Source organism: Delphinapterus leucas, chromosome 9 (assembly GCF_059928025.1).
Source record: "Delphinapterus leucas isolate spDelLeu-1000000601 "Yukka" chromosome 9, BTC_Dleu_Yukka2, whole genome shotgun sequence".
Classification (NCBI taxonomy): domain Eukaryota; kingdom Metazoa; phylum Chordata; class Mammalia; order Artiodactyla; family Monodontidae; genus Delphinapterus; species Delphinapterus leucas.
This window is the reverse complement of record NC_143137.1, coordinates 74355529-74379526: the sequence shown is the minus strand read 5'-3', so window position 1 is coordinate 74379526 and position 23998 is coordinate 74355529. Positions and strand designations below refer to the sequence as shown.

The 23998-nt window shown below is 41.7% G+C and overlaps 1 protein-coding gene across 5 annotated transcripts in view; it reads left to right on the top strand.

The window, feature by feature from the left end:
- RAPGEF5 (Rap guanine nucleotide exchange factor 5) overlaps nucleotides 1-23998 on the top strand; it is a 219965-nt gene that overhangs the window by 38063 nt on the left and 157904 nt on the right. For all 5 annotated transcript variants that reach the window (XM_089917710.1, XM_089917709.1, XM_022587925.3 and 2 more), the window contains exons 2-5: nucleotides 2161-2211; nucleotides 3770-3876; nucleotides 8554-8675; nucleotides 10116-10284. In XM_089917710.1, coding sequence (XP_089773836.1) covers nucleotides 2161-2211; nucleotides 3770-3876; nucleotides 8554-8675; nucleotides 10116-10284 — 449 coding nt within the window. The remainder of the gene's footprint in view (nucleotides 1-2160; nucleotides 2212-3769; nucleotides 3877-8553; nucleotides 8676-10115; nucleotides 10285-23998) is intronic.

Sequence of the window (23998 nt, the reverse complement as noted above, 5' to 3'; positions counted from 1 at the left end):
CGCAGGAGTTTCTGACAACAAATCTAGGTATTGTGTCCTGTAAAAGGCAGTTCCTGTTAGGTTGCTCTGGTCGATCCCCTGTGGGCTAGGAGCTTATCTAACACTGTTATCTAGTCGGCATGGAAGGACCCCATGGCTTTATTGACTCACCTTACCAATCTTTTGTAACAAGCCATCCACGGGGAAGTTTCTGTGAAGTGGAATTGTGCGAGTGTAACACTAGTGTCGAGACAGCCAGATTTGGGCTGGCGGCAGAGAGAAAGGAAGCCTTTCTGCTTTCTTTTGTGAAAGTGCCCCCGCCTAATTCTTTAGAGCTTGTTTCTACCTGGAAGCTTTCTTTTTAACTAGATTATGTGAAGTAGTTGCTTTTCTGAGCTGATTTAGGCAATTAGATGAGTAATAAAGATTGTCATTCTGGTCTGCCATATTGACTTCTAAAAGGCTGTTTAGGGAAAAAAAAATCACTTATCATGATGATTCATCTTCAAGTTATAAATCTGGTGTAGATGCAAATTTTAAACTTCAGTATTTCAGTAAGTGAATACAATGCCTAGGCTCAGAAGACAGAAGGCCTAGGAAGGGCCGGTTGGGAATGTGTATAGACTAGACCAGAAGGGGTGAGTGGGTGTTTTATTTTAACACATAGCAATTAAAAATGGCCTATCTTAAACCTTTCTTTTTTTTCTTGGAAGCCACTGCAAATCTTTAGCAGCGTGCACCAATTGGCATTCCTGGATAAAGAGTCTGTATATTTGTTTCAGTTTAATTAGAAGTAATATGGGAGCTGTGTGGAGTGGGCAAGGGGCTGAGTGAGAATTCTGTCTTAGCTTAAAGTTTGGTAGAAGGTTCAGACGCTGGAAGGCAGTGAGTGGCAGGGTATGTTTTGTAAGTGATTCTAAGAAGTGGACGCGGCGGACTAAAAACTATGAGATCTCAAGAGACAGCAAGCTTTGGAATAGCGGTAAAGAGCTTTTAAACATAGGTTGGAAGCTCAGTAAGTGTTCATTTCTCTGTTCCTTTTCCTAAACCGCAACGGGAAATGATAATAGTTTTCTATTGCGCTTATACACATGTGGGTGATGGTGCTGCTTACTGGATTGTTAGGTAGGAAAAATAAGCTCCTAAAATTCAAATCACTCAGCAAATACTCAGTTGATGCAGAGATATAAATATCTGTAATAAATGAATAGAAAAATAAACATTTTGTGTGTGTGAGGTTGTGTGCTAGAGGCTGTGAAAGCAAAGCAGGTTGAGCTGCCAGCACTCCCTCAAGGAGCGTATGGATTCGTTGGGGCAAATGCACACGTAGAAAGATAGCCAGTACTGCAGAGCACCCAGGAACCGCCATATAAATAGTCAGAAAACAAAGAGCTCCCAGAGGGACAAACTGCAGTGGACTGGGGTGGGTGGGCGGAGCTTCACCCAACAGGTGACTGCACAGACCCGGACTTCAGTGGGGTTCAGGGGTGTAGCAGGGAAGACGGAGGGCTTTCGGTTGTGGAGGACGGTGTGAGCAGAGGCAGGTATGAATCGCAGCTTCTTCTGATGAGCAGATCTCATGTTGAGTCAAAGAAGCCATGCACGGAGGTAGAAGGAGAATAGAAATCTGTTGGAGGCAGACTGTGGGGGTCCCAGAGGGGCAGGCTGGGGGTTCGGACTGACAAGCAAGAAGGGACCTACTGTCAGTTGAGGGGCTATATAGGGACTTCTGTTCGGTTGAGGTTTGCAGGATGGCCTGAGGGGGCGTGACTGGAGCCCAGGGAAATCCACTGAAAAGCCGAAACAGCAGTCCAGGTGTGCAGGGATGAGAGCTGGAGCTCGGGTTGGTGAGAGTGGAAATAGAAGGGAAAGGAGAAATGGGATCAAAATCACACTGAGAACAAAGTGATACATATACAAACATCCTTGTTTTTCTGTTGCACTTTTTAAAGTTGCGCTCTGTAGATTGGGAACCGTTCCCATGGAATATCCTGTCCCATTGGGATGAAAGTTGACCAGATATTTACACTGAGTGAGAATAAAGATGTTCACCCTCCATGGCCCATGACATTTTTTGGCTTAGACAACTGCTGGGCCTGCCACGGTCGCATATATTGTGTCCTCATAGTACAAAGCTTTCTGTTTGGTTCTAATTTTCCCCTTTTCTTTCTTTTCATATAGACTCTATCAAGAAGAATTTCCAATCCATACCTTGAACCTACTCCTTCCCAGGTATGATTCTTATCTCTCTTACAGCATTTTCTGAAACAGTGATTCTTCCCTTTGCTCCTGATTATGCCATCTCCTTCACCTGGGATGACACGGCCGAAGGTGTTTGAAATGTTCTGATGCTTGTGTCATGGATAGGACAGAAATTTTCTCCCATTTTCCAAGTCCTCTACATGAATGCATTATGAACATGGCAGAGTTCATGTATAATATAAATATTTCCCATTTGCTGTATGATAGAAATGCTGTATTTTAAAAATACTGGATATTTTACTCTGAAAACTTTGTGTAAAAGGGGCTTATTTATATTTATTGTTATCTAATAGTGGAATATCCCCGAATGCTCGTTGAAACAAGGTGGGGATGCCTTCATTACGTTCTGTTAAAAAAAAAAAAAAAAAATCAGCTGACAGGGTTGCATATTTTAGAATAACAGGAGACTGTGAGCTTTGTGAGGGCAGGACCGTTTTGGCTTTGCTCACTACTGCATCCCCAGCATCTGGAATGGGACCTGATAGCTGCTTAGTGTTTTTTGAATGACTGAGTGAATGAATACTGGTACATTGTCAGGACTAGTCAAGTGTCAGCTGACTCATACCTCTTTTATGGTAATACTTTCTGTTATCGGACTTAGGTCGTTTTTTCTTTTTTAAATAGATTTAACGTATTAAAAATAAATCATTTCCTGTCCTTCACATTTTCTTCTTAGGTTGTGTTTAGGAGGTGATTACAGGAAAATTAAGGGAGTGTAAGGATGGGGTTGAAGTGTTCCGGATCAAGTTATAGTCAATATATTATCAATTTGTTTGCCTTGGGAGAAGACATAAAATATTTTGTAGGTGCAAAAAGAGTTCAGCAAGAAACAAGTAAACAGATGTTAGCATGTACCCTCAATATATCTTCACTTTCATGAGCCTTTACTTAGACGGTTCATTTTCATTTAGCTTCCTTTGTGAAGCAACATTGCCCTGTGGACGAAGCTGCCAATTATAGAAAAAGGAGGTAGTTTATAAAGTGGGACATAGACCTCTCCAGATCTGAGGAATACCCTGCTTCATCCTCCAAGAATCAGAGATGCATATGGACAAATCAGAAGATTAAAAAAAGAAGCTATATGAAATTTTTATCTGCTAGATGGAATTGTGAAGTAGATGAAACCAGGATGCTTGGCATTAACTGTAAACTCTGCAGTTGAGTGAAGCTTAAAAGCAAAGCACAGAAGCCTGCTATTAAATTGTGTCATGGTGCGAGATGCTTGCTAGATAGGAAAAAATTATTTTCCCAGCTTCCAAGACATTTACAAGTATGCATTTATCAATATGGCAGAGTTCATATATAAATATACTTCAATTTGCTGTATTGGTACAAACATTGTATCTAAAAGAACAGGTATTTTGCCCTGGAAACTCTGTAAAAGGAAATTATTTATAGTTAAAGCAGTTAAGTGTTTTAAGCTTAGGGACTTGGCCATAACTTTTTCTATATAGTATGTCATTGGCAGCTCACAAATTGTCACATCATTGTTCTGAATTCTCAGTGAGTGTTTGTCTTTTCCGTGTAGGTTTATGGAGAGAATTCTTCTTGTGCAGGAAGAGCACTGAGGAATATTATCATCGTTCAGGCAGCTGACCTGATAAAGGACAGGGTGAACCTCAAGGGATTTTACAGGTAACACAGTTTCCTAACCCCTTGTCAGAAATTCTCCTTGAGAAAAAAACCCCAAAACATGTTAAAGTCATAACCTTGATCACAGAGAGATGGGCAATTATCAGTAGTAGGAGGGTTGGTTTGTTTGAAGTGTCTATTTGGGATACTGGTGGTATGGTGACTTTTCTCTTAATTAAACTTAGCCGAGTGTTTCACAGTTGGACTCCTGGTCTGAAGATAGGGAGATTACAACTGGAAGATTACAATACCATAAAGAATAGGGAGAGTACTCAGAATAAATGATAACAAAAAAAGTAGGAAAGGGTCTCAGAATAAAGACATTTCTTTAAGTTAACTAAATTTAGCTTTATCACAAACTCATTACAGTCATTTTCTTTTTTTCCATTCGCCACAGATGAGAAAAATTCCATCATGGGCTGGCTTTTGGGGATAGTGGTTCCCAACCTATTTGAGTAAGACGAGCCCCCATCCTTTTTTCTGAGGCATAGTTTACATACAGTAAAATGCACAAATCTTAAGGGTACAGCTTGACGAATTTTTAGTCATTACACACACTTATGTAACTACATGCACATCAAGCTTTAGGGAGTTTTCACACCCTAGATAATTTCTTCGTGTCCCTTCCCTGTCAGCAACTATCTCATGCCAACAACTTCTTTCTGATAAAAAAAATTTGGCAGAATCGGTAATCTTGGCACCATTGACCAACTGTGTAGTGGAGATGAGAGAACTATAATGAATTAACACTTTAAAATCCCATGTTAATTAATCACAGTATTTCCGTAGGTTTTGACACATTCGGCATAGGTTAGATATGATTTATTCTGTTGACAAACAATGCTTTTGTGTATATGGAATTGTGAACCTCTTGAGAAAGCTCAAAGGTCACTGCCCCACCCTCCCATAAGGAATTCACAGCCCAGGGTCTGAAAAACCACTGGTTTAGAGCCTAGGCCAAGCAGACGCAACAGGCTGGAAGACGGGCTGTGGTGATTGTTGGATTACTTCACGTAGAGCTCCCCCCGCCTTTTTAAAAAATAGATGGTGGTGCCAACTTTAGACAAGTCTAATTTTTTCCCCCTTTTTTTTTTTAAACTGACACTGCATGTATGGGCATCCCTCAGAGATACTGCAGGTTTGGTTCCAGACCACTGAAGTAAAGCAAATAGCACAGTAAAGTGAGTCACATGAGTTATTTTGTTTCCCAGTGCCTACAACAGTTATGTTTACACTCTAGTCTATTAAGTGTGCAATAGCATTATCTAAAAACAATATACATACCTTAATTTTGAAAATATTCCTAAAACTTGCTAACCGTTATCTGAGCCTTCAGCAGGTCATCATCTTTTCTGTTGGTGGAGGGTTTGAAATATTGTGATAAGTACCAAAAATGAGACACAGAGACACAAAGTGAACAAATGCCATTGGAAAAATTGGCACTGATAGACTTGCTAAATGCAGGGTTGCCACAAACCTTGAATTTGTAAACATGATATCTGTAAAGTACAGTAAATGAAAGTGCAATAAAATGAGGTCTGCCTGTGTAAGTCTTTGGGTTTAGTTGTCAGCAGGCTCATAGGATTCATTTCAGTTCCCACATGAGGCTGTATGTAGGATCTGTCCTTGTTCTCAGTTTTGTTTCTGATTGGATATAGATTGAAAAAGAATTGGGAGATGTACATTAATCAGGTTCATGGAAAAGAACCATCCATCCAAGTAAGAACATGCCTAGGGTTTAGTGGGAGTAGAATGTGGAGAGAGCATGAGTTGTCCTATTTCAGATTCCAGGTGATCAGGCCAGAACCTCCTTTCTTTTATAATCTAAGGACTGATGAATGCTCTGGGTTTAGAGACAAAGTGCTAATATGATTGCCTAGGCTGGGTCATTTTCATCTGTCTGGTAGTAAATTGAGCAAAGCGTTCTCCATGTACCCCATGAGAATTACTTTCGCAACTTTGAAATGTTTTCCATTTATTTGGTACTATAGGAAAAATCATACTAGTTTTTTGAGGCTTCACGTAAGTGTGTAAATACCACTGCCCCACTGACATTTGAGATGAGGGTTCTCTCTGCACTATACTATGAATTAATTACCAAAAATGTAACCGGAGACAGAAGGAGGCCAAGAGAAAGCGAATTTTCAACTTCAGAGATTAGTAAAATTAATGTTTTGTTATGGCAATCACATTGGCCTTGGAGCCAGTCACCTCCATATCACAATGTTCCTGTCAAGTATGGCAACGCTAGTTAGATCTGCATGTACTCGGAACAGTTGCTGGATTCAGTACAAGACTGAAAATACACGGGGAGTAAGAACTGCCGTGGGTGTTCACATTCCTCCCTTCCAGGCATCTCTGATTTCTCCACTGCTCTCCCCTCGGTCCTGGAGGTTTAGGTATTTAAAATGGATTGTTGCTGATCTGGTCCGCAAGTCAAGGGGGTGTGAGTTAACGGCAGCGGCAGCTTACCTCATTTTGTTTGCTTTGGTGGTGTTAGTGATAGTGTTCATCCTTACCCCAGTGATGTTTTGCCTGGTGCAGATGGATTGTTGAAAGCGATTCAAAACATAACTTGTTAAATTGGAGATGGGGGTAGAAAGAGATCGTGTGCCCCCGAAACAGTAGCTTGCTCCGAGCACGGGAGCCTGATTATTCAGTAATAACTACACATGACAGCAGTCACGGCGGGACCGTGTTTTAGCATATCCACTCAGCCCTGCACCTCCCCAAGACCGAGCCCTTCCCAATGAGAAGGTGGGGCTGGGTCACCGGCATCACCCGGCAGCCGGTTAGAAATGAGGGCTCGGAGGCTGCACCCAGCCACACTGCATCAGAGTCTGCACGTCAACAAGATGCCCCAGGGGACTGACTCCTACTAAACACCAATTTGGGAAGCCCTGGTCTGAGGCACGTCTTCCTCATCAGCTGTGAAGAAACAGGCCAACGCCTCTGTCCAGTCACCATTTGCAATTTGACAGTTTAGTTTAGTAAATGTTTTGCTGTATCCTGCCGTGTTCCAGGTGGTGTCAGACACAGAGCAGGCTGAGGAGCTGTCTGTATTGTTCTGAGAATAAGGAATAAGATGATAAAAGTGCTTTGCAAGCCCAAAGATGCGGGCTAATTGACAGAGGTGTTGAGGAATTAACACTTTGAGCCTTTAATAAGAAAGGTGTCCTGTAGAAGTTAAATTTGACAGTTTGGTCTAACTGCCTGTTTTGTTGCAATCTGTTTTCTTGTTTTGTTTCAAAAAACATCCATTTATTTGACTGTTAATCTTTCTTATGTCTTAATGCCAACCTGCAACTGGAATTGTACAGCTGGTACAATCTGGAATTGCCTTAATGGCCTCAGAGTATCTTTCAAATATTTACTCCCAAAAAGCGATACTTTATCTAAAGCAGAATATTTGTTCAGATATCTCAGCAGAAATGCTTACTACCTTATTTTTCCATCACTAAAGAAAATGTAGCATCTCATGGCATTTCTTCATACTGTTGGTTACTGTGTGATTTCTAGGTATTTATAACTATGCCAATCATAAAAGATAGACAATATTTTTCTGTTTTAGGAATACAAATAAATGTTGGCATCTTTTGGTCCTTAAATACCAAATATAGGAGAAAGATAGCCTTTTACATGATACATCTCTTTAAAAAAATTTTGGGTGACCTTTTTTTCCATACGGAAGAGTGGGTTTCAATGAAATTTCTGCAAATTAAAAAAAACTTCTGAAAGTTCTCTTCGTTTGGTTTTTCATCTGAAGCTGATAAAGATGGGAAAGTAGGCATGAAAGTACCGCATGTGATGCCCAAATTGGGGCATTCTTTGAATACAGCTATGTATTTTAAGGATAACAGAGAGTATTTCTTGCGTGTGGTTAGTGGAATCCATCATCCAGGTTTATGGGTTTATGATCTACGCTGCTTGGCAGATTGCTTAGATTATGTTAAAAAGATTAACAGTCAAATGTATTGTTCTTTGAGACAAATATTAAGATTTACTCTCCGTTTAAAGATCAGAAAACAAAACTTCATACTACTCACTGTGGTATAGCCTTGTCTAACCCTGGAATTATTTTGTTCTCAAAGAGATGAGATAAAAATGTGTAATTGCTTGAACCAAAGCTGATCACCACCAACTCGAGGTACTTGTCTTACCAAGGCAGAAGCATTGTCTTCAGGTAAAGGGCTGCTAAATTTATTCCTTCATTTATTCTAATGTATATATTCAGAGACTTTACCGTGGGCCTGGACTGTTCTGATGTTGGCGATTAATCGTAAGTTACATACGCATAGTCCGTGTTCTCCTGAAAATTGTTCTCAAGGGAGATATTATTCATTTGGAAAGATGTATAATTGCTAAATGTTACATACACATAGTCCCTGTTCTCCTGAAAATTATTCTCAAGGTGAGGAAAAGAGATACCAATCATTTGGAAAGATGTATAATTGCTAAGTGTTAGGTGATGCGAAGAAGAAGTATAAGAGGATATGATTCTAAGCTTCTGTAAGGCAAGCGATAGTTGAACTGAAACCTGAAAGATGGATAAGAGGTCCGTGTCATTTATTCTTGAGTTGTTTGTTTAAAAGCACATGAAAGTGACGGTATTAAATTTCATTTTTTTTGGCAAATGGGTGGCAACCATGTCTTACTGGGAATGACTTTGCTTTTGTCCAGGAGAAGCTGCGTTGGGTCGGAACTGGTAGACTGGCTTCTAGAACACTGTCCTTTGGTCCAATGCAGATCTATGGCCATAGGGGTCTGGCAGCTCCTACTGGATATGGGAATTATGTCATCAGGTTAGTGTTACATGTTTTGAAGGCACAGAATCATTATGTTGTTAAGCTACTTGACCAAAATGTGTTTGATTTCCTAGATGATATTATAATCTAGATGGAAATTGTGTTTGCTGGTAAATATTTGCATTCTCTTATAAATGAATGTGACAGTTCATCTTTTGTTACTTCTCACACCTTTTGTAAAAATAATTAGGTACTTGTTTCATTAACTACTACCTGTAAGAGTCTTTCCCTTACCCCCTCTCTTCTCTACTTAAAATGATGCACACAATTTAAAAAAAAAAATCAGTGACATCTTTAGTTGCTCTAAATGTGTGAGTTGTCTTGTTGTACTTAGACTAGTCATCAGAAACTGACTTTATGAGTAGCATGTGTATGCCATTTTAATTGTGTAAGTAGTCATAAACGATCTATGAAAATAAGCTGTTGAAACAGAACAGGAAATTGATGTTAACTAGAAGCTAAAATAGATGGTGGATATCTCTTTTCTTTGTTCAGCCAGGGAATGGAAGACTTAGAAGTCAAGCAGTTTGGATTCTTTATTTATCTCTATCACTCAGGTGCTGGTTTGTCACTGGGAAGCCCTTTTCTTCTATAGATGATAAATATTGAGGGTCAGAGAATATAGTAAGTTTCAGAAAGGCACACCCCAGGTCCCACTGTAGCAAAGTGGTACAGATGGGGATGTGGGTGTAATCTTAGTCCGTCACACCTAGCACCTGATGCTCTTCTTTAGAAAAACAGTTAACTGCCTTTGAGGAATATAATTATCAGCTTGCTTGTGCGGTTCAGGTTTCTGCTTAGCAAAACATTTTGTGTTAATATTTTTTTGGAAAAGTCTCCACGTCTTGATTTCTTTTAAAATAGGGTTTCCCAACCTTGGTAGTGCTCACATTTTGTGCTAGATAATTCTTAGTTAATGGTGGGGGGAGGAGGCACTGTCTCGCACATTATAGGATGTTTAGTAGCATCCCTTTCTTCCACCCACCAGATGCCAGTAGCACCCCCTAGTTGTGGCAACGCAGAATGTCACCCGACATTGCTAAATGCCCTCAGTGCTGGTTGAGAACCACTGATCTAAATCTTGCCATAGTGTTGTATTTGTGTACCACCACAGTATTTAAATGTACTGCTTTGGGCCGCTAAAAAAAAAAAGTTTCTTCTACTGCCTTTGAATTGCTGTTGATTTCACCTGTCCCTGAAGTAGAACAGTTGTAAAATACATGTGAATGTGCTGGCCAGAGCTTCAAGTAATAAAAATAGGGTGGTCAGTAAGTCCTTTTTAATTCAATGGGACTGTGAACGTGAATGGACTTCATTATCGTCCTATCCCTGGCTTCTCCCTAATACTTAGTAGGCCTTTCAATTTATTATTCAGTTTATGGCTCTCTAAATGATATACTTTACAAAACTGATCCACGCCTTTTTTGTTTCCAACAGTGGACCAGCATTTATGCTTTCAAGATACCTATGTTTTCTACCAGTTTTCGTCTGACGAGTGTAGCTACTTGTACTGTGAATTTGAAAGAGAAGAGGCGTGGCAAAACGGTGTCAAACTTTTACTGCAGCTGGTGCCTCTCATTCCCACTAGAGCTGGCATCTGTGACCTGTAAGTAGATGCTGTTTTGTTCCATTGTAAAATTATTCTCCCTTAGAGAGCCATCCCTGTGTCTGGGGACTGTGCTCTGCTTTTTAAGATCATCTCCTTTAAGAAGTAATTGTTTTATTCCCATTTCTCAGATGCACGTTCAGAAAGGTAAAATGCTGAAAATTCAGTCCAGTTAATAAATGACTGAACTGGTATTCAAACTCCAGAAGTCCATGCCTTACCGGCTGCACCACACCGCTTCTAGTTGAATCATTGCTATATGAGTAGATGATATAAGTTGGGAATAAACATGATTTAGCTTAAGTTGGAATAAAATAATAACTGACGTCTTATCCTCTCTCCAAGTCGTGACTTTCCCAAGAAAGAGCTCCACAGACATTTCTGAAAATAATCTAGAAGCAACAGTTGGCAAATTAAAACACATGAACCATTATCACACGAAGATGCTGAGTTACTATATGATTAAAATGAATTAAAATGAATCCATTAGACGGGGTGTGGGAACAGGACTTGAGTCATGATATGGTGATTCTGACATGCCTTTGTTTATCCACAGCACTAATGACAAGCTTATTTCAGTATAATGAATTGCAGATTAAAAATTTCAGTTAGCAACTTTTATGTATTCAATTTGTAGAATACGTTGAGATTAGCAGGGCAAGTGGTATTATCCTCATCTCATGGGTAAGAAAAATAGGTTCAGGGAGAAGCACCCACAACCATAACAAAGATGAGTTACTCCTGTTAAAAAAAAAAAAAAGACAGTACGGAACAGTTATTACAGGCTTTTAGACAAGAAATAAAATGTCAGAATATTAATGAGACACTAATAGGTTGATTGTAGAGGATGCATTTTATGTCAGGAACTATGCTAAATGCTTTACATTCATTATTTCATCAGTTTCTACTATTTTAAAGTGAGGAAACTGAGGCATAGAGATCAGGTAACCTATCTACGGTCACACAGTGGTGTGTGGAGTATTCCATGTCTGTCTGTCTGTAACACGTACGCTTTTAACAACTGCTAGAGTGTGTGCCCAAGAGTTATGGGGGTCATTCTAGCTTCCCTTTCTGAGATGTTATAACCGGAAGCTATAAAAATGTTAGACTGACTCTGAAATGGTTATGAATTCAGTGCCACTGGCACCACCGCTGTTTATAGAGGACCTTGCCATGGTGAAGCAAATATAATGCATCATTCGATTGTCTAAGTAAGGAAAATGTTTCTTAATGTAATGTGGTCTTAATGTAGGTCAGAAGTTGCCCAGGAATAGTCAAGGAGCATTTCAGTAAATTTTAAAAAGCTTTCTAAGAAGGAGTGGAATGCTTTTTTTTTTCTGTGGTACGCAGGCCTCTCACTGCTGTGGCCTCTCCCGCTGCGGAGCACAGGCTCCAGACGCGCAGGCTCAGCAGCTGTGGCTCACGGGCCCAGCCGCTCCGTGGCATGTGGGATCTTCCCAGACCAGGGCTTAAACCCGTGTCCCCTGCATCGGCAGGCGGACTCTCAACCACTGCACCACCAGGGAAGCCCAAGTGGAATGCTTTTTAAGCTAGAGGTGGCTGTGACTCTGTGGGACTTGGCCCTCTCTGGCAGCTTTTCTTAACCATTTCCCATCCTGAAGTCGGAAGTATGCGCAGTCCCAGGGGGTGTACCCAGATTAACAGGGTATAAGGGTGTCTGAAGTAAACTCGCAAGCAGTCCTCATGGTTTATCTCCTTTCTCTCCCACCGAGGAAGCAGTTTGGAATGCCAGCGAGATGACCTTTTTACAGGGAATCCCTGAGTCTACTGTAGGTTCTAAAGATGAAGCTATTTAAAAATTTTGGTTCCTAATATTCCAGATTACTTGCAGTCTTTTGTCACACTGATCACTGTATACAGTGTCATGCCTCTGGGGTTGATAATCACTGTAGCATGCCTATCAGCACGTTCTTTTTCTCTTGGTGTGAACTTGTACGTTTGGGGGTGGTAATTCGTCTGGGAAAATTGGCATTGGGGAGCTATAGACCTGTTTATCCCATATTATAAGTACATACTATAAAAAGATAAAATTACTGAACCCACTGCAATCTCTTCTGGAGCAAAAATATATGTGTGTGTGTGTGTGTGTGTGTGTGTGTGTGTGTGTATGTGTATTTGTTTATTTATTTATTTACTCCATACTAGAGTTATAAAGCAAACTTCGAAGCTCTGATACAATGTTTTGGGCCAAATTTTTGAAAGCTCAAGTTTAGGTTATCCAGACTTGGAGTAAACTGTGGTCAGAGAAAAGATGTCTAGGGACATTGTCCTCTGCCAGTTGGGTTGTCACAGCCCTTCCTAAGGTTCAACACATACGATCCCATCATAACTTCTGCTCTAATCTGGTGATCTCCATTCATTCTAGCCCACACCCGTTTATTCCCTCATGGCCTTGTGAAGTTCTGCTCTTTCCTTGTCAAGTTCTACCCACCCCTCAAGGGGGAGTCCAAGTCCTACCTTGACCACAGAACTTCCGTGATACGTGCAGTCTATGATCAGCCCTAACTTTTAGTAACCTACTGCTCTTGCTGTTTGTTTCAATTTTTTTTCCACTCTTCTATGTCATTCTTAGTCCTACGGTATTCATTCCACTGTATTATCCGTTCATTTTTACCTATTCTACCAAAAATGCCCTCTAAAATCCTCTTGACTGATTAACTTACATTGTCCGTTCACAAGCTGAAAACCTGGTCCTGTGGTTCTTTTAATAACCTTTTTGAAGTCTGCCTGGGCCGTTCTACACTGGGGTCGTTCTAATTTGCCATCTTCACTCTAAACCCCTTTAAAATTATGTGAGGAAACTACTTCATGTCTCTATGTAAACACCGTTCTGTAAAGATTCATTTTTAAAAAGAAAAAAGAAACATAGATTTTTTTCCCATTTAAAATAAAATGTTTAAAGCAGGAAGGAAAATGGAGCTAATGCAGGTTTCTAGGCTAATGTGAAGAAACAAAATTCCTATGCTATACAAAATGACTTTTCTATCCAAACTGAATGGATACTTTGAAAAAAGTGAGTGCATTTGTTGTCAAGGGTACTGTCTCTGGGGGAAGAAAGAACAATCGTGGTATCTTATTCAAACTGAAAGGCAAATCAAATCATCCAGAATGTCCTTTTTCCTAACTCTTTTTTATTGGGGTGGGGCAGTTAGGAACGCTGAAGTAACATTGTAGGGAAAGGCAGCCTAATAATTCCTCCAGGACGAGTAAGACATGCTTCTGTCTAACACTGACTTGGAGAATTTAGGCTGTGCGGGAGCTTGGCTGTTTTAATTCAAGTCCCTGTATTACAGCCCTCCCAGCTTGCCCAGGGGTGGGAGTGGTGGTACTCTGAATAACAGAGTCTGTGAACCTTGATACATAAAACTATATTCTGCCAAGTACAGGGCAGTTAACACTTATGCTGCTGTTAAAAGAGTCATGGAAGATTGCTAAAATTTAACTTATGCTGCAATCAGGCAGGGAAAGGAAAAGGTAACTTCTTCATTTTTCTCTAAGTGTTGTGTTGTCCACATGAGCTTCTGTCCTGCTGGACAGCCAGAAAGAAGGAAAAGAGAAGCCCCATAATTTTAGCCTAATCCAGTAAAATGACTCTAATAAGGAAATTTAAAAGGTTTCCTTGTTAGCTGTTGAGCATATTTTGGTAAAAAGGTTCAGTCTCTCTGCGCCCTCTCCTTGCTCCTCAGCAAGACAGCCCCTGGGGATATGGTGAGTGGTGTGGGCCCTTGACCCTAGCAGACCAGGCTTGCCTGTCAGGTTCGCCCTTTCCCATCCGCACTGATCTTGCCTAGTGACCCCTGAAGTGTGACTGGGGTGCGCTGTTACTGTGGAGCCTACTGTCGGTTGGGTCTGTGTCTCTCGGCTTGATCAGTGCCCAGTGGTCCTAGCTGATGCGTCCGCCTGCAATGTCAGCATCAGCTGGCATTCTGCTGCTCCTGAGGTGTGGCTGCGGCTTCCACAGACACCCCATTCAGTCGCCTGACCTCTGCTGAAACAGCTCTCGCTCTCATTGCATCCCACCCTGACCTTCCCTGACTCCAGCCTATGTGTTAAACACACACACACACACACAAAACCAAAAACCCCACACCTGTTCGTTGTTACTGTTAATGAGCAGAGTACTTAATTGGATGGTGTGGCTCACCTTCCATTCCTCACTAAGCAACTCTAGGAAAAGCTCAGCCCAGAGGATTGAGATGAATTTGTTAACATTCATGACTCCATGCTCTAGGTAGAGAAGCAGAAGGGCACTTGAGGTAGATGGTACAGTGTGTAGGGCAGGAAGTTAGGAAGACGGGTGGCGTGTTGAGAGGGTACAAGGCAGCTTGATGTGGCTGGAGCAGTGGGTCACAAGCAGCGGCGGGGGGGGGGGGCGGGGGCGAGGCTGAGATCGATTGCAGGGGTCTGCACATCTATAGGGAAGCTAAGCATTGTCTTTGTATTGAATAGAAAGAATGACTTAACTGTATATAGATGCTGCCGAAATAAGTAAAATACAATTTATTTGAATTCACAGTGATGTTTTTGTCATATAATTTGCTCAACAGGTACAGAGTTTATGGGTCTGTGATCTATTTCTATGTTAAAGGCGTCCCCCACTTAAAAATAGGGAACAAATGGCTTGGTCACTTGGCCTAAGCTGCCCTGGCAGTGACAATAATACAAAAAATAGCAGTAATATTAACACTCACATGTACTTACCACATGCAAAGCACTAGTCTGAGCACTTTACATATGACTCATTTAATGCTCACAGCAGTAGTTTGGAGTTGTGATGCGGAAACTGAGGCAAGACAGCTTGTGTAACTTGCCAAAAGGGCAGGCCTCTGTACTTGGTGGCAGGCAGTAACATGAATTGAAGGCAGAAGGTGAATTTGGAAGTGATCTTCATGGCACTGGTTCTCAACCATGATACTTTAAAAAATAAACAGGTATAACCTGAGATCTGCTGAATCAGGATTGGAGTAGAGAGATGAGACATGGGTATCAGTACTTTTTGTAAAGTTCTAAATGTGAGGCTAATGCATACCAAGGTTGAAATCTACTGTTCTATAAAGTTAGCCTTACAGAAAACTCCGTTAAGTGATAGGAAACGTGAAAGTTAATTAAATCAGAGTCTCAAAATACTACGTAAAGAAGCCAGATGAATTTTTTCAGAACATAAAGATTTTATTGAGCATGGTACCTATTGCCACTTGGCTGACACTTCTGAAATTCTGTAAATTTAGCTTCATAAGCATTTATATCTGGAAGGGATTTCCTAGATAATTGAATTTGCTCCTCTTAATTTTCAGGTAAGGAAGAGGGCCTAGTCTCTACTGAGTAACTTACATAACAGCATTTACTGATGATCAGGTTTGTGTAAAGTGCTGTGCTTAGCCCTGTAACAGATGTGTAAGTTATGTAAGGCCTTTTATGAGGCCAGCTGTATTATGACAAAGTTCAGAAAAAGAAAATGAATGGAAACACAAAAGTCTTATCAGATATTACTGAATTGGATCTGGCCATATATAAAAATGATAATATATCATAAAATGATATTTATCCCAGAAATACAAGGATGATTCAACATCTAAAAATCAGACAATGTAATTCACCAGATTCAGTCCAAAAAAGAAAAAACTATACGAGAAACTCCATAGATGCAGAAAAATCATTTGAAAAAAACTCAACATCCATTCATGATATAAATTCTCAGAAAAGTAGGACTATAAGGGAATTTCTCCAATCTGATAAAACCTTACATAAAACTTACAGCTTACATCATACATCATACTTAATAGCAAAAGACTGAATGTTTTCCCACTAAGATTGGGAACAAGGCTAATACATTGCCTCTTATCACTTCTTTGCAATACTAGCCAGTGCAAGTAAGGCAAGAAAAAGAAAGAAAGTGTATGAAGATTAGAAGGAAAAAAAATAAAGCCATCTCTCTTTGCAGATGACATAATTATATACATAGAAAATCCCAAGGAATCTACAAAAAACCTACTAGGCCTGATAAGTGGGTTTAGCAAGATCACAGGCTACAAGGTCAGTATAAAAAAAATGTATTTCTCTGTACTGGCACAAAAAGCATTATGAAATACTTAGGTATAAATCCAAGAACATGTGTAAAAGTTGTATGTCAGACACTTCATAAGCCTGATTTAAAAAATCAAATTGAAGTAAGTAGAGGATCTATCCATGTTCATGGATTGGAAGATTCAGTATTGCGGAGATGTTAATTCTCTCCATATTGACCTGTCTTTTCAGTGGCAGTCATCTCCTGATCTGTTGGCCTCACCACACATGCATAATAATAAAACCTACGTTTGGAAACATTAACCCTTAAACAGGGAGTGTCCTGGAGCTCAGTCTTCAGACATCTTTTTCTCTTCTCACTCTGGATGTACCCTTACCCAGTCACGTATTTAATATGAGCTCCACAGTGATGACTCCCAAAATTCAGGTTCCTGCCTTCTCTTAGGACCTTATATACAATAATAGTACCACCACCAACTACCCTGTCACCTCTGCTCCCTTGATTCTCCTTATCCTGCCTAACGTGTCCCTTTCTACCTGACATGTACAAGCAACGTGAGAAATCCATTGGCATCCTTAATTTCTGCAATGGTGCTAGATTAACAGCCTCTAACTGGGGAGATCAACTTCACGTTTGTCATTCCTGTGTCCCAAACCTTTGTATTCCTCACTTTTCCTAATTAGGTTCTCATTTTATGAACCTTGGAAAGGAGGAGAGACTGGATGAGTACACAAACATGTTTTGAGTATTTCTCAAAAAACTTTTCATGATGGAACTTGGCATAAGTTTTGTATTAGAATCAGGTGAAGAAAATGTTCATTTATCACTTTAAATCGTTTTGTATAAAAAATGCTGTGAACCCAGCTTGTCTCAGTCTTTGTTATTACTCATCACCCCCTCTCCGAAGGAAACGCTAAGTCCTCCAAAATTTCCATTGTTTACAGACCAGACTTATTCCAGGTGTGGGAAGAGACAGCTCATCTTTTTGAGAGCACATCAATTTAGGAACAGTACAGGAATTTTAACAACAATCGAACTTTTAGGCATGCTTGTGCCAGCATTCGAAATGTAGCTGTTTAATTAAATATGAAGCATTAGTTCTCAAATCTTCAATATAAAATGTGAAAGAGATACTAGTAATGACTAACTTTATTCAATTTTAGATGAATGTGTCACTGTATACCCTGGACCTTAATAAAACCTGTCACATTCACAATTTACTACTGTTTGGTAAATTTCCTCTATAAGCATAACTGATAGACTGATGCTATGAAAAATTATCTTCTCTTGAGAAGGTTGAACAGGTGTTTGTATTCATGATGTCAGTGATCTCAAAAAAATCCGACTCTCCTTCTTCGACCATCCCACTTTTTCTTTTCGTAATAGGAATTTGCTTTGTTAAGCAAAACAGATCTGTCCGGTTATACATATTATGGGAAAATGTAGGTGGGACAGTACTTGAGTGTCAGATATGACACCTTCTTATCCCCTTGGGGTCAGTAGGTGTTGGTTTCAGTAGAGACTGACTCTGGGTCCCTTGAGGAACATTCTCTTTTGTGGCAATGATTTCTTAGGGAAAAATTTTTAAAAATCTGGCCCAGGAGGTAATTCTGATAGAGAAAGTCCCTAATACTTTTCCTTGCCTGACATTCAGCAAGTGTGGAATGGACTCTGGGTTGTCCAAGAGATCGTGGATTCTGGCATTGTCAGCTGACTTATCATCATTTCTTCCCAGCATGGTGGAGGAAGAGTCCCTCCTTCTGCTCCAGACTCATCCTTCTACCTGGGCTATGGGTCCTACCCCTCCTTGGACACTTCCCATGCCTGCTTTCTCAGTTCCTCACTCTGTTGGCTGTTCTCCTTTCTCAAACAAATGGTTCTCTCGATCTTAAGAGGACGAAAGCAAACCTACCTTTGATTTTATATCTTCTTCTAGGTACTTCTCCTTCCATCGTGTTCACTTTACAGCCAAAGTTCATGGCCTTCAGCATAAAACCAAAACTCTATAGCAGCAATAGACAGGCCCTGACTGTTCTGTCCTCGGCTTTATCTCTTGCCGTTCCCCACTTCCCTGTGCTGCTCGTCCTGCTGAGTTCCAGGGCCACTCCTTTTCCATCAGAACCTCACCTTGGATATTACTTCTCCCAAGATGCCCCTGAATCACAGATCAGGCTAAGCGACTCTCACTTGTGTTGGCAGAATATCTTAAAGATGGATTTTGCTAAGCCCACTAAGTATTATGTGCTTTTTTCTTTTTTTGTATATGTGTGTGCTGTCCATCTCCTGTTTGTCGTGGGATCGTGTTTGAAAGATTCCTGTAGAGTTTGTCTTGGTTCTGGTTTATTCCATGCCCTAGAAGTTCACCAGCCTTTAGCAGGGGTAGTCTGAGGTTCACACTAAAAATTGTGTTTTCCTCAGGTCCCTCCAGACCCAGCAGGGCGGGGCAGGGCAGCGTCAGCCTGGCTCAGGGTGGGAGGTGGTGGACAGGCCTGCCCCAAATTCCCCAGGGACATCCTCTTCCTGATTTGGAGACACGCGTGCGCCCCACCTTCATGAAATCTCAGTCTAGAATATTCTCTGTTTAAGGCGAAGGTTGATGTAAGGGTGTATGTAGGAAACACTCAGAAACAAATGACAGCCCCAGGGATGGCAGTAGTAGCAACTTACATGAAAACTGATTGTCCGTGTCCTCTGTCATGTGCAACATGCCTGGGCCTGGGGTCGTGCTGGCTCACGTGTGCCTGGAAGGTCATGTGCGACACCTCACCTGGCTTAGCACATGCCAGTTATGCATGGTCTACACCTCTTGAACCACTAGACTCCAAATGTTTGTCTATTTTATGGCTGTTGGACACATTTAACACATTTTCCTTCAGGAACCATGTTATGTGTGGAGTGGTAGCTCTTGGCAACTCAGTGAATATGCCATTCAATATTGAGACGTAGATATAGATAGATAGAACTTGTGCATTTTTAAAGTTACATCAATATACAAATGCAAAATGATATTATTTAGGTAATATTTCTATAAGAAATGCTTCCAGTTTTCCATCCTGAAATCCCAGGAAACCTCTTCCACTGTTGAAAAGGACGCAGGATTTTCCAATTACAAGATGATACTAGTTGCTTTTGAATCTTGAGTCACAAATATTTTGGTCAAAACCTGATTAAGGAGTGTGGGTTCTATCTCTCATATAGAAGATTTATGGTAAGCTTTATTTTGAAAAACGTCATTGGAATAATCTCAAACTCATTACATAATTCTCATGAAGGAATTTTTGCTAAGAGAATTTTGGGAACCCCTGCAGGAATACCAGCTAAACCCAAGTTTCTAGAAATTATACTGGACCTGACTGGTATAAAATGAATTCTACCGCCCAGATAATGGCTCTTGTGTGCTACTTCCTAAGGCTTTTTTTTGGGAAATCAACCCTACGTGACTGTTTAGCCCTCTCAGAGCTGAGAGTTTGTGTTGGGAGACCTTTTGCGGTGGGGAATTTCCTGCTGCTTTTCTGATGCAGTATGAATTGTGTAAATGATTGTCAAACAGTTGGCCAGGTTGGAAACTGTCACTAAGACTGTACTAATTATTTCTTAGGGGAAGATGAGGAAGTGAGGGTGACCATTGGTTGCTGTTATTTTATTTAAGATATTTTCAAAGTTAACAGCTCTTTAGAGTTTGGTATAAGAAAGTCATTCATGTTGGATTTTAGAGACAGGGAGGTCACTGAGAGGAGGGACTGCTACAGGGAGCTGGGAGGCTGATGGAATAGCTGAGGGAAATAGCTCGAGTATAAGCAGGGTCCTTCAGTTGAACTGACTGCAGAGAACAAGCTAATGTCTTGTGCTGTGGTCGTCCGGGGATGGTGGCTGATAGCAGAGCATTCCCTGAAGTTTAAGGTCCTCAATTTATTCAGTGAAGATTTATTGAATGCTTCCTATGGACTGTGTTGTGTTCTAAGTGTTGGGGATGGAAGCAGGAACAAAACGGACAGAAATCTCTACTCCCGTGGAGCCTATAGTCTAGGAGGGGAGAGGACAGGCAATTTCATAAACAAACAGATTTATGTTAGTTAATGGTGGAAAACTTTATGCAGATAAATAAAGTAGGAAATGAGCGATAGAGATACGGGTCAGGAAAGGCCTCTTCAGGAGGTTGACAGAGACTTGAAGGATGTGAGGGAAGAAGCAGTGTGCAATGTGAGGGAAGTGTTCTAGGATAAGGGGACCGTCAGGGCAAGGCCCAAGACAGAAGCATTAAGGCAAAGCAGGAGTGACTGGAATGGAGTAGAGAAGTGAGAGATGTCAGCCCCTGTAGAGGCTTTGGCTTTATACTGAGAAAGACAGGGAGTCAGTTGAGGATTTTGAGCAGAGGGGGGACATGATCTAACTTACATATGAACAAGACCACTCTGGCTCCTGGGCCGAGGTGAGAGATCCCGTGGCTGGAGCAACAGCAGTTGGAGTAGAGGTGGTGAGAAATGGTCAAAAGGGAGATATCCCTTGAAGGCAGAGCTGATAGGATTTGGGGATGGACACAGCGTAGACTGTAAAGCGGGCGGCGGGCTGTTGGGCTCAAGGATTACTTCCAACTGGAAGGATGGAGTTGCCTGTAGTTAAGCGGGGGAAGCCTGTAGGGAGGGCAGGGGTTGGTTTTGGTTTCGGTGGGGGTTGAGTAGAATGATCATGTGTCCTGTTTGATGGTTAGAGGGACAAGGGCAGAGGACCAGAGGCTTTTGCCGTTCCTGTGTCCTCACAACGGCACCCTTAGATATTGCAGACCTCGTGCATTTACAAAGACTAGGCATTAGGATTCGACACACTAGGATTCACAGTACTAGGATCCGGCACTTGCCTTGGAGGGTTACAGGGTCAGGCTTGGGCTGTTGGCAAGCAGAGACCTTGAGAAGCAGCCGTGAGAATTCACAAAGGGGACCCCCGTTGTGCCAGAGCTTCCTGCTGGCACAAACCCTCAAAGATGGGTCTTCCTTCCTGGGGCCACTTCCTTTTTTCTTCTCTTTCTTATGTCAACCTGTCACTGCCATTGGTGGCTGAGTCCAGCCAGGGTTTCTCTGTCCCCTTCTCCAACCAGAGTCTCTCTTCGTCTCTTCTTCACTGAGCAGCACAGCCCCCTTTGGTAACACTGGGGCAAATATGCAAGTACAGTCCTCCCTTGGTATCCGTGGGGGATTGGTTCCAGGACCCCCACGGATACCAAAATCCACGGACGCTCGAGTCACTTATGTAAAATGGTGTACTATGTATTACAGCTGATTCTTTCCTTTATTCTCCCTTTTGCCCCACCTGTTTCGTTACTGTTTTGATCTGACAGGTGAGGACGTTGTCTTCACTGAGTTGCACTGATGTGTATTTATATCATAAAATAATCAGAATTTATCTCATTTTGTAAAAATACGTTTACTGGGGAAAGAGAGTCTGGTACTTCTGGGCCTTTGGGCATTAAGCCGGGGAGGGGCCACAGTGGTGAGGCAGGAAGGGGAGTCGGGGAGCATCACCCTTCTCTCTTCCTTCCCCCCTTTCAAGCTCTCCCACTGCTTGCCTGTCCCCCTCAGTCCTGCTCCCACGTCCCTTCTCTACGCCAGGTGCCATGCAGGTACCTGCTGGTGCAGGGCCGACCTGGGACTCCCTAGCGGAAAGGAAGAGTCTTTCTGAATTCTCGAGCAGGCAGTGGGAGAATCCCTGAAGGTGTGAGTCTGGAGAAAAGCAGGACCAGATCAGGGTTTTAGAAGGAGAATCCCGGCATCTCTAGGAGATGGGGTACAGGAGGAGAGGCAGAGACAAGTTGGTTAGAAGGTGGTTAAAATAAGTTGTGGAGGTGAGGGCCTGTCAGCACGGCTCGTGGAGAGGAAAGTAGGAGAGCAGAGCAGAGGAGGATCTGGTGACTGGAAAGCGGTGGGAGTGAGTGCCGGAGGTGGGGAAGGGCCGCAGGGTGACATAAAGCTGAGTGGTGACAGGCGCTGGCAGAACCGGTGAGGGCAGGAGGCAAGAGGATGTCAGTGGAAGTTACGTCGAGTTTGAGGAGCCTGTGAGATTCCCATGTGGGTGAAGATGTTCTGGAATGGCCACTTAGAGCCACATTGAACTTAGATGGAAACACAGGGTGAGCTCGGGGAAGATTCAGGGGCTAGAGAAGGACTTGGGAGCTCTGGGTATAAATTACGGTGATTGAGGGGATAAAAATGGGACACGGGCTGTGGGACAGCTCTCGGGAGAGCATCACCCTGTCTGTCTTACATGTATTTCCTTTAGAAACGTTTCTGCCAAGGCGTGTTTTGTGTTGGAAGCGTGATGAAAGATAGTTTTGCTTGAACAGAGACAAATTATTTGTCACTGAGCTAGCAACAGCTTGGCCATTACTCATCAAATAGCCACGATCAGTGACATACACAAGAGCTTCCCTTGGAGTTTTGAGTTCCTTTCAGCAGTTTGTTGAAAACACATTCATGACAGAATCTGTGCTAATGCAAAATACGTCATGCACGTTAACTCATCCTTCAGGTGCTGCTGGGGGCTGAGAGGCATGAGTGGGCACGACCAGCTTGCACTTCAACACAGACACAGACGGGACGTTGAAGCCCTTGTTTGGTGCTCTTGTGTCTAATGCTCTTGGCTCCTAATTTCCCCTCAGATCTGTTTGTCACCTCGGCATAATCTTATAAACCTAGTTTGGTGGCTTATGTTATAAAGGGTTGCAGATCTCTTCTCAGTGTAACTTCGTGTGTGTGGAAACCTTGTGAATAGATCATTTTAATAATAAGGCTCATTGTTTGAAATGTTCATTATCAAGGTCATGTTTCAGATGCTTTGCTGCGCTAGGAATGAAATTATTTGACAACATGCCCACTGTTTCATATCCAGAACATGCAATTCTTGTAAAGGCAGTAGTTTGTAATTCATTGCTCTGACTTGAAGGGTGGGATTTTTTTTTTCTTTTGAAGGGGTTTAATAACATTTACAGAAACAGGAAGCCAGTGCCAGAATTGATTCGACTGGCTTTTCTTTTCTTAAAGAGCATCTTCCTAGCTGTCTTAGGAGCCAGGAGAAGCCCTCCTGCCCCGCGAGGCTCGTGCTCCAGCTGGCCCACTGCAGTTCCCGAGACTGAAATCAATCACTGGACTGCCAGTGCCATACCGCCACTCTGCAAGGCAATTACCACCAATCTCCCCCAGTCCACAGGTGTTGAAAGGAATTGCCTGTGGAAATAGACCTGGGAGACAATTACATTTATTCACTTGGCATTAGTCAATGTTTTTTTCTTTTGACCAAGTCAGGAAAAAAAATGTAATTTTATAAGATTTGCCTGAAGTAGATAATTTTTTATGTTAGCATGTACATTCGTGCGGTGAAAATTTTTCATGAATTACATTAGAAAGATGATTTTTCTAAACACACTGATCTCATACTGTGTATTATGTTGTATGTCTCCTTAGTTATTTAACACATGCATAATTTTCTTCTCAACTGGGCTATGGTCTCATAAAAAAGACCAAAGTGCTTCTGCTATTGTATTGAACGTAATTCCTATCACAGTATTAGGCTTCTAATATACCATTTCATAATAAATCTGTTTGGGCTGAAACTCAGATGTAGTGGAAAATTCATGTTTCATATTTTTGGAATCTGGATTTCATTTAGACTGAGCGGGAA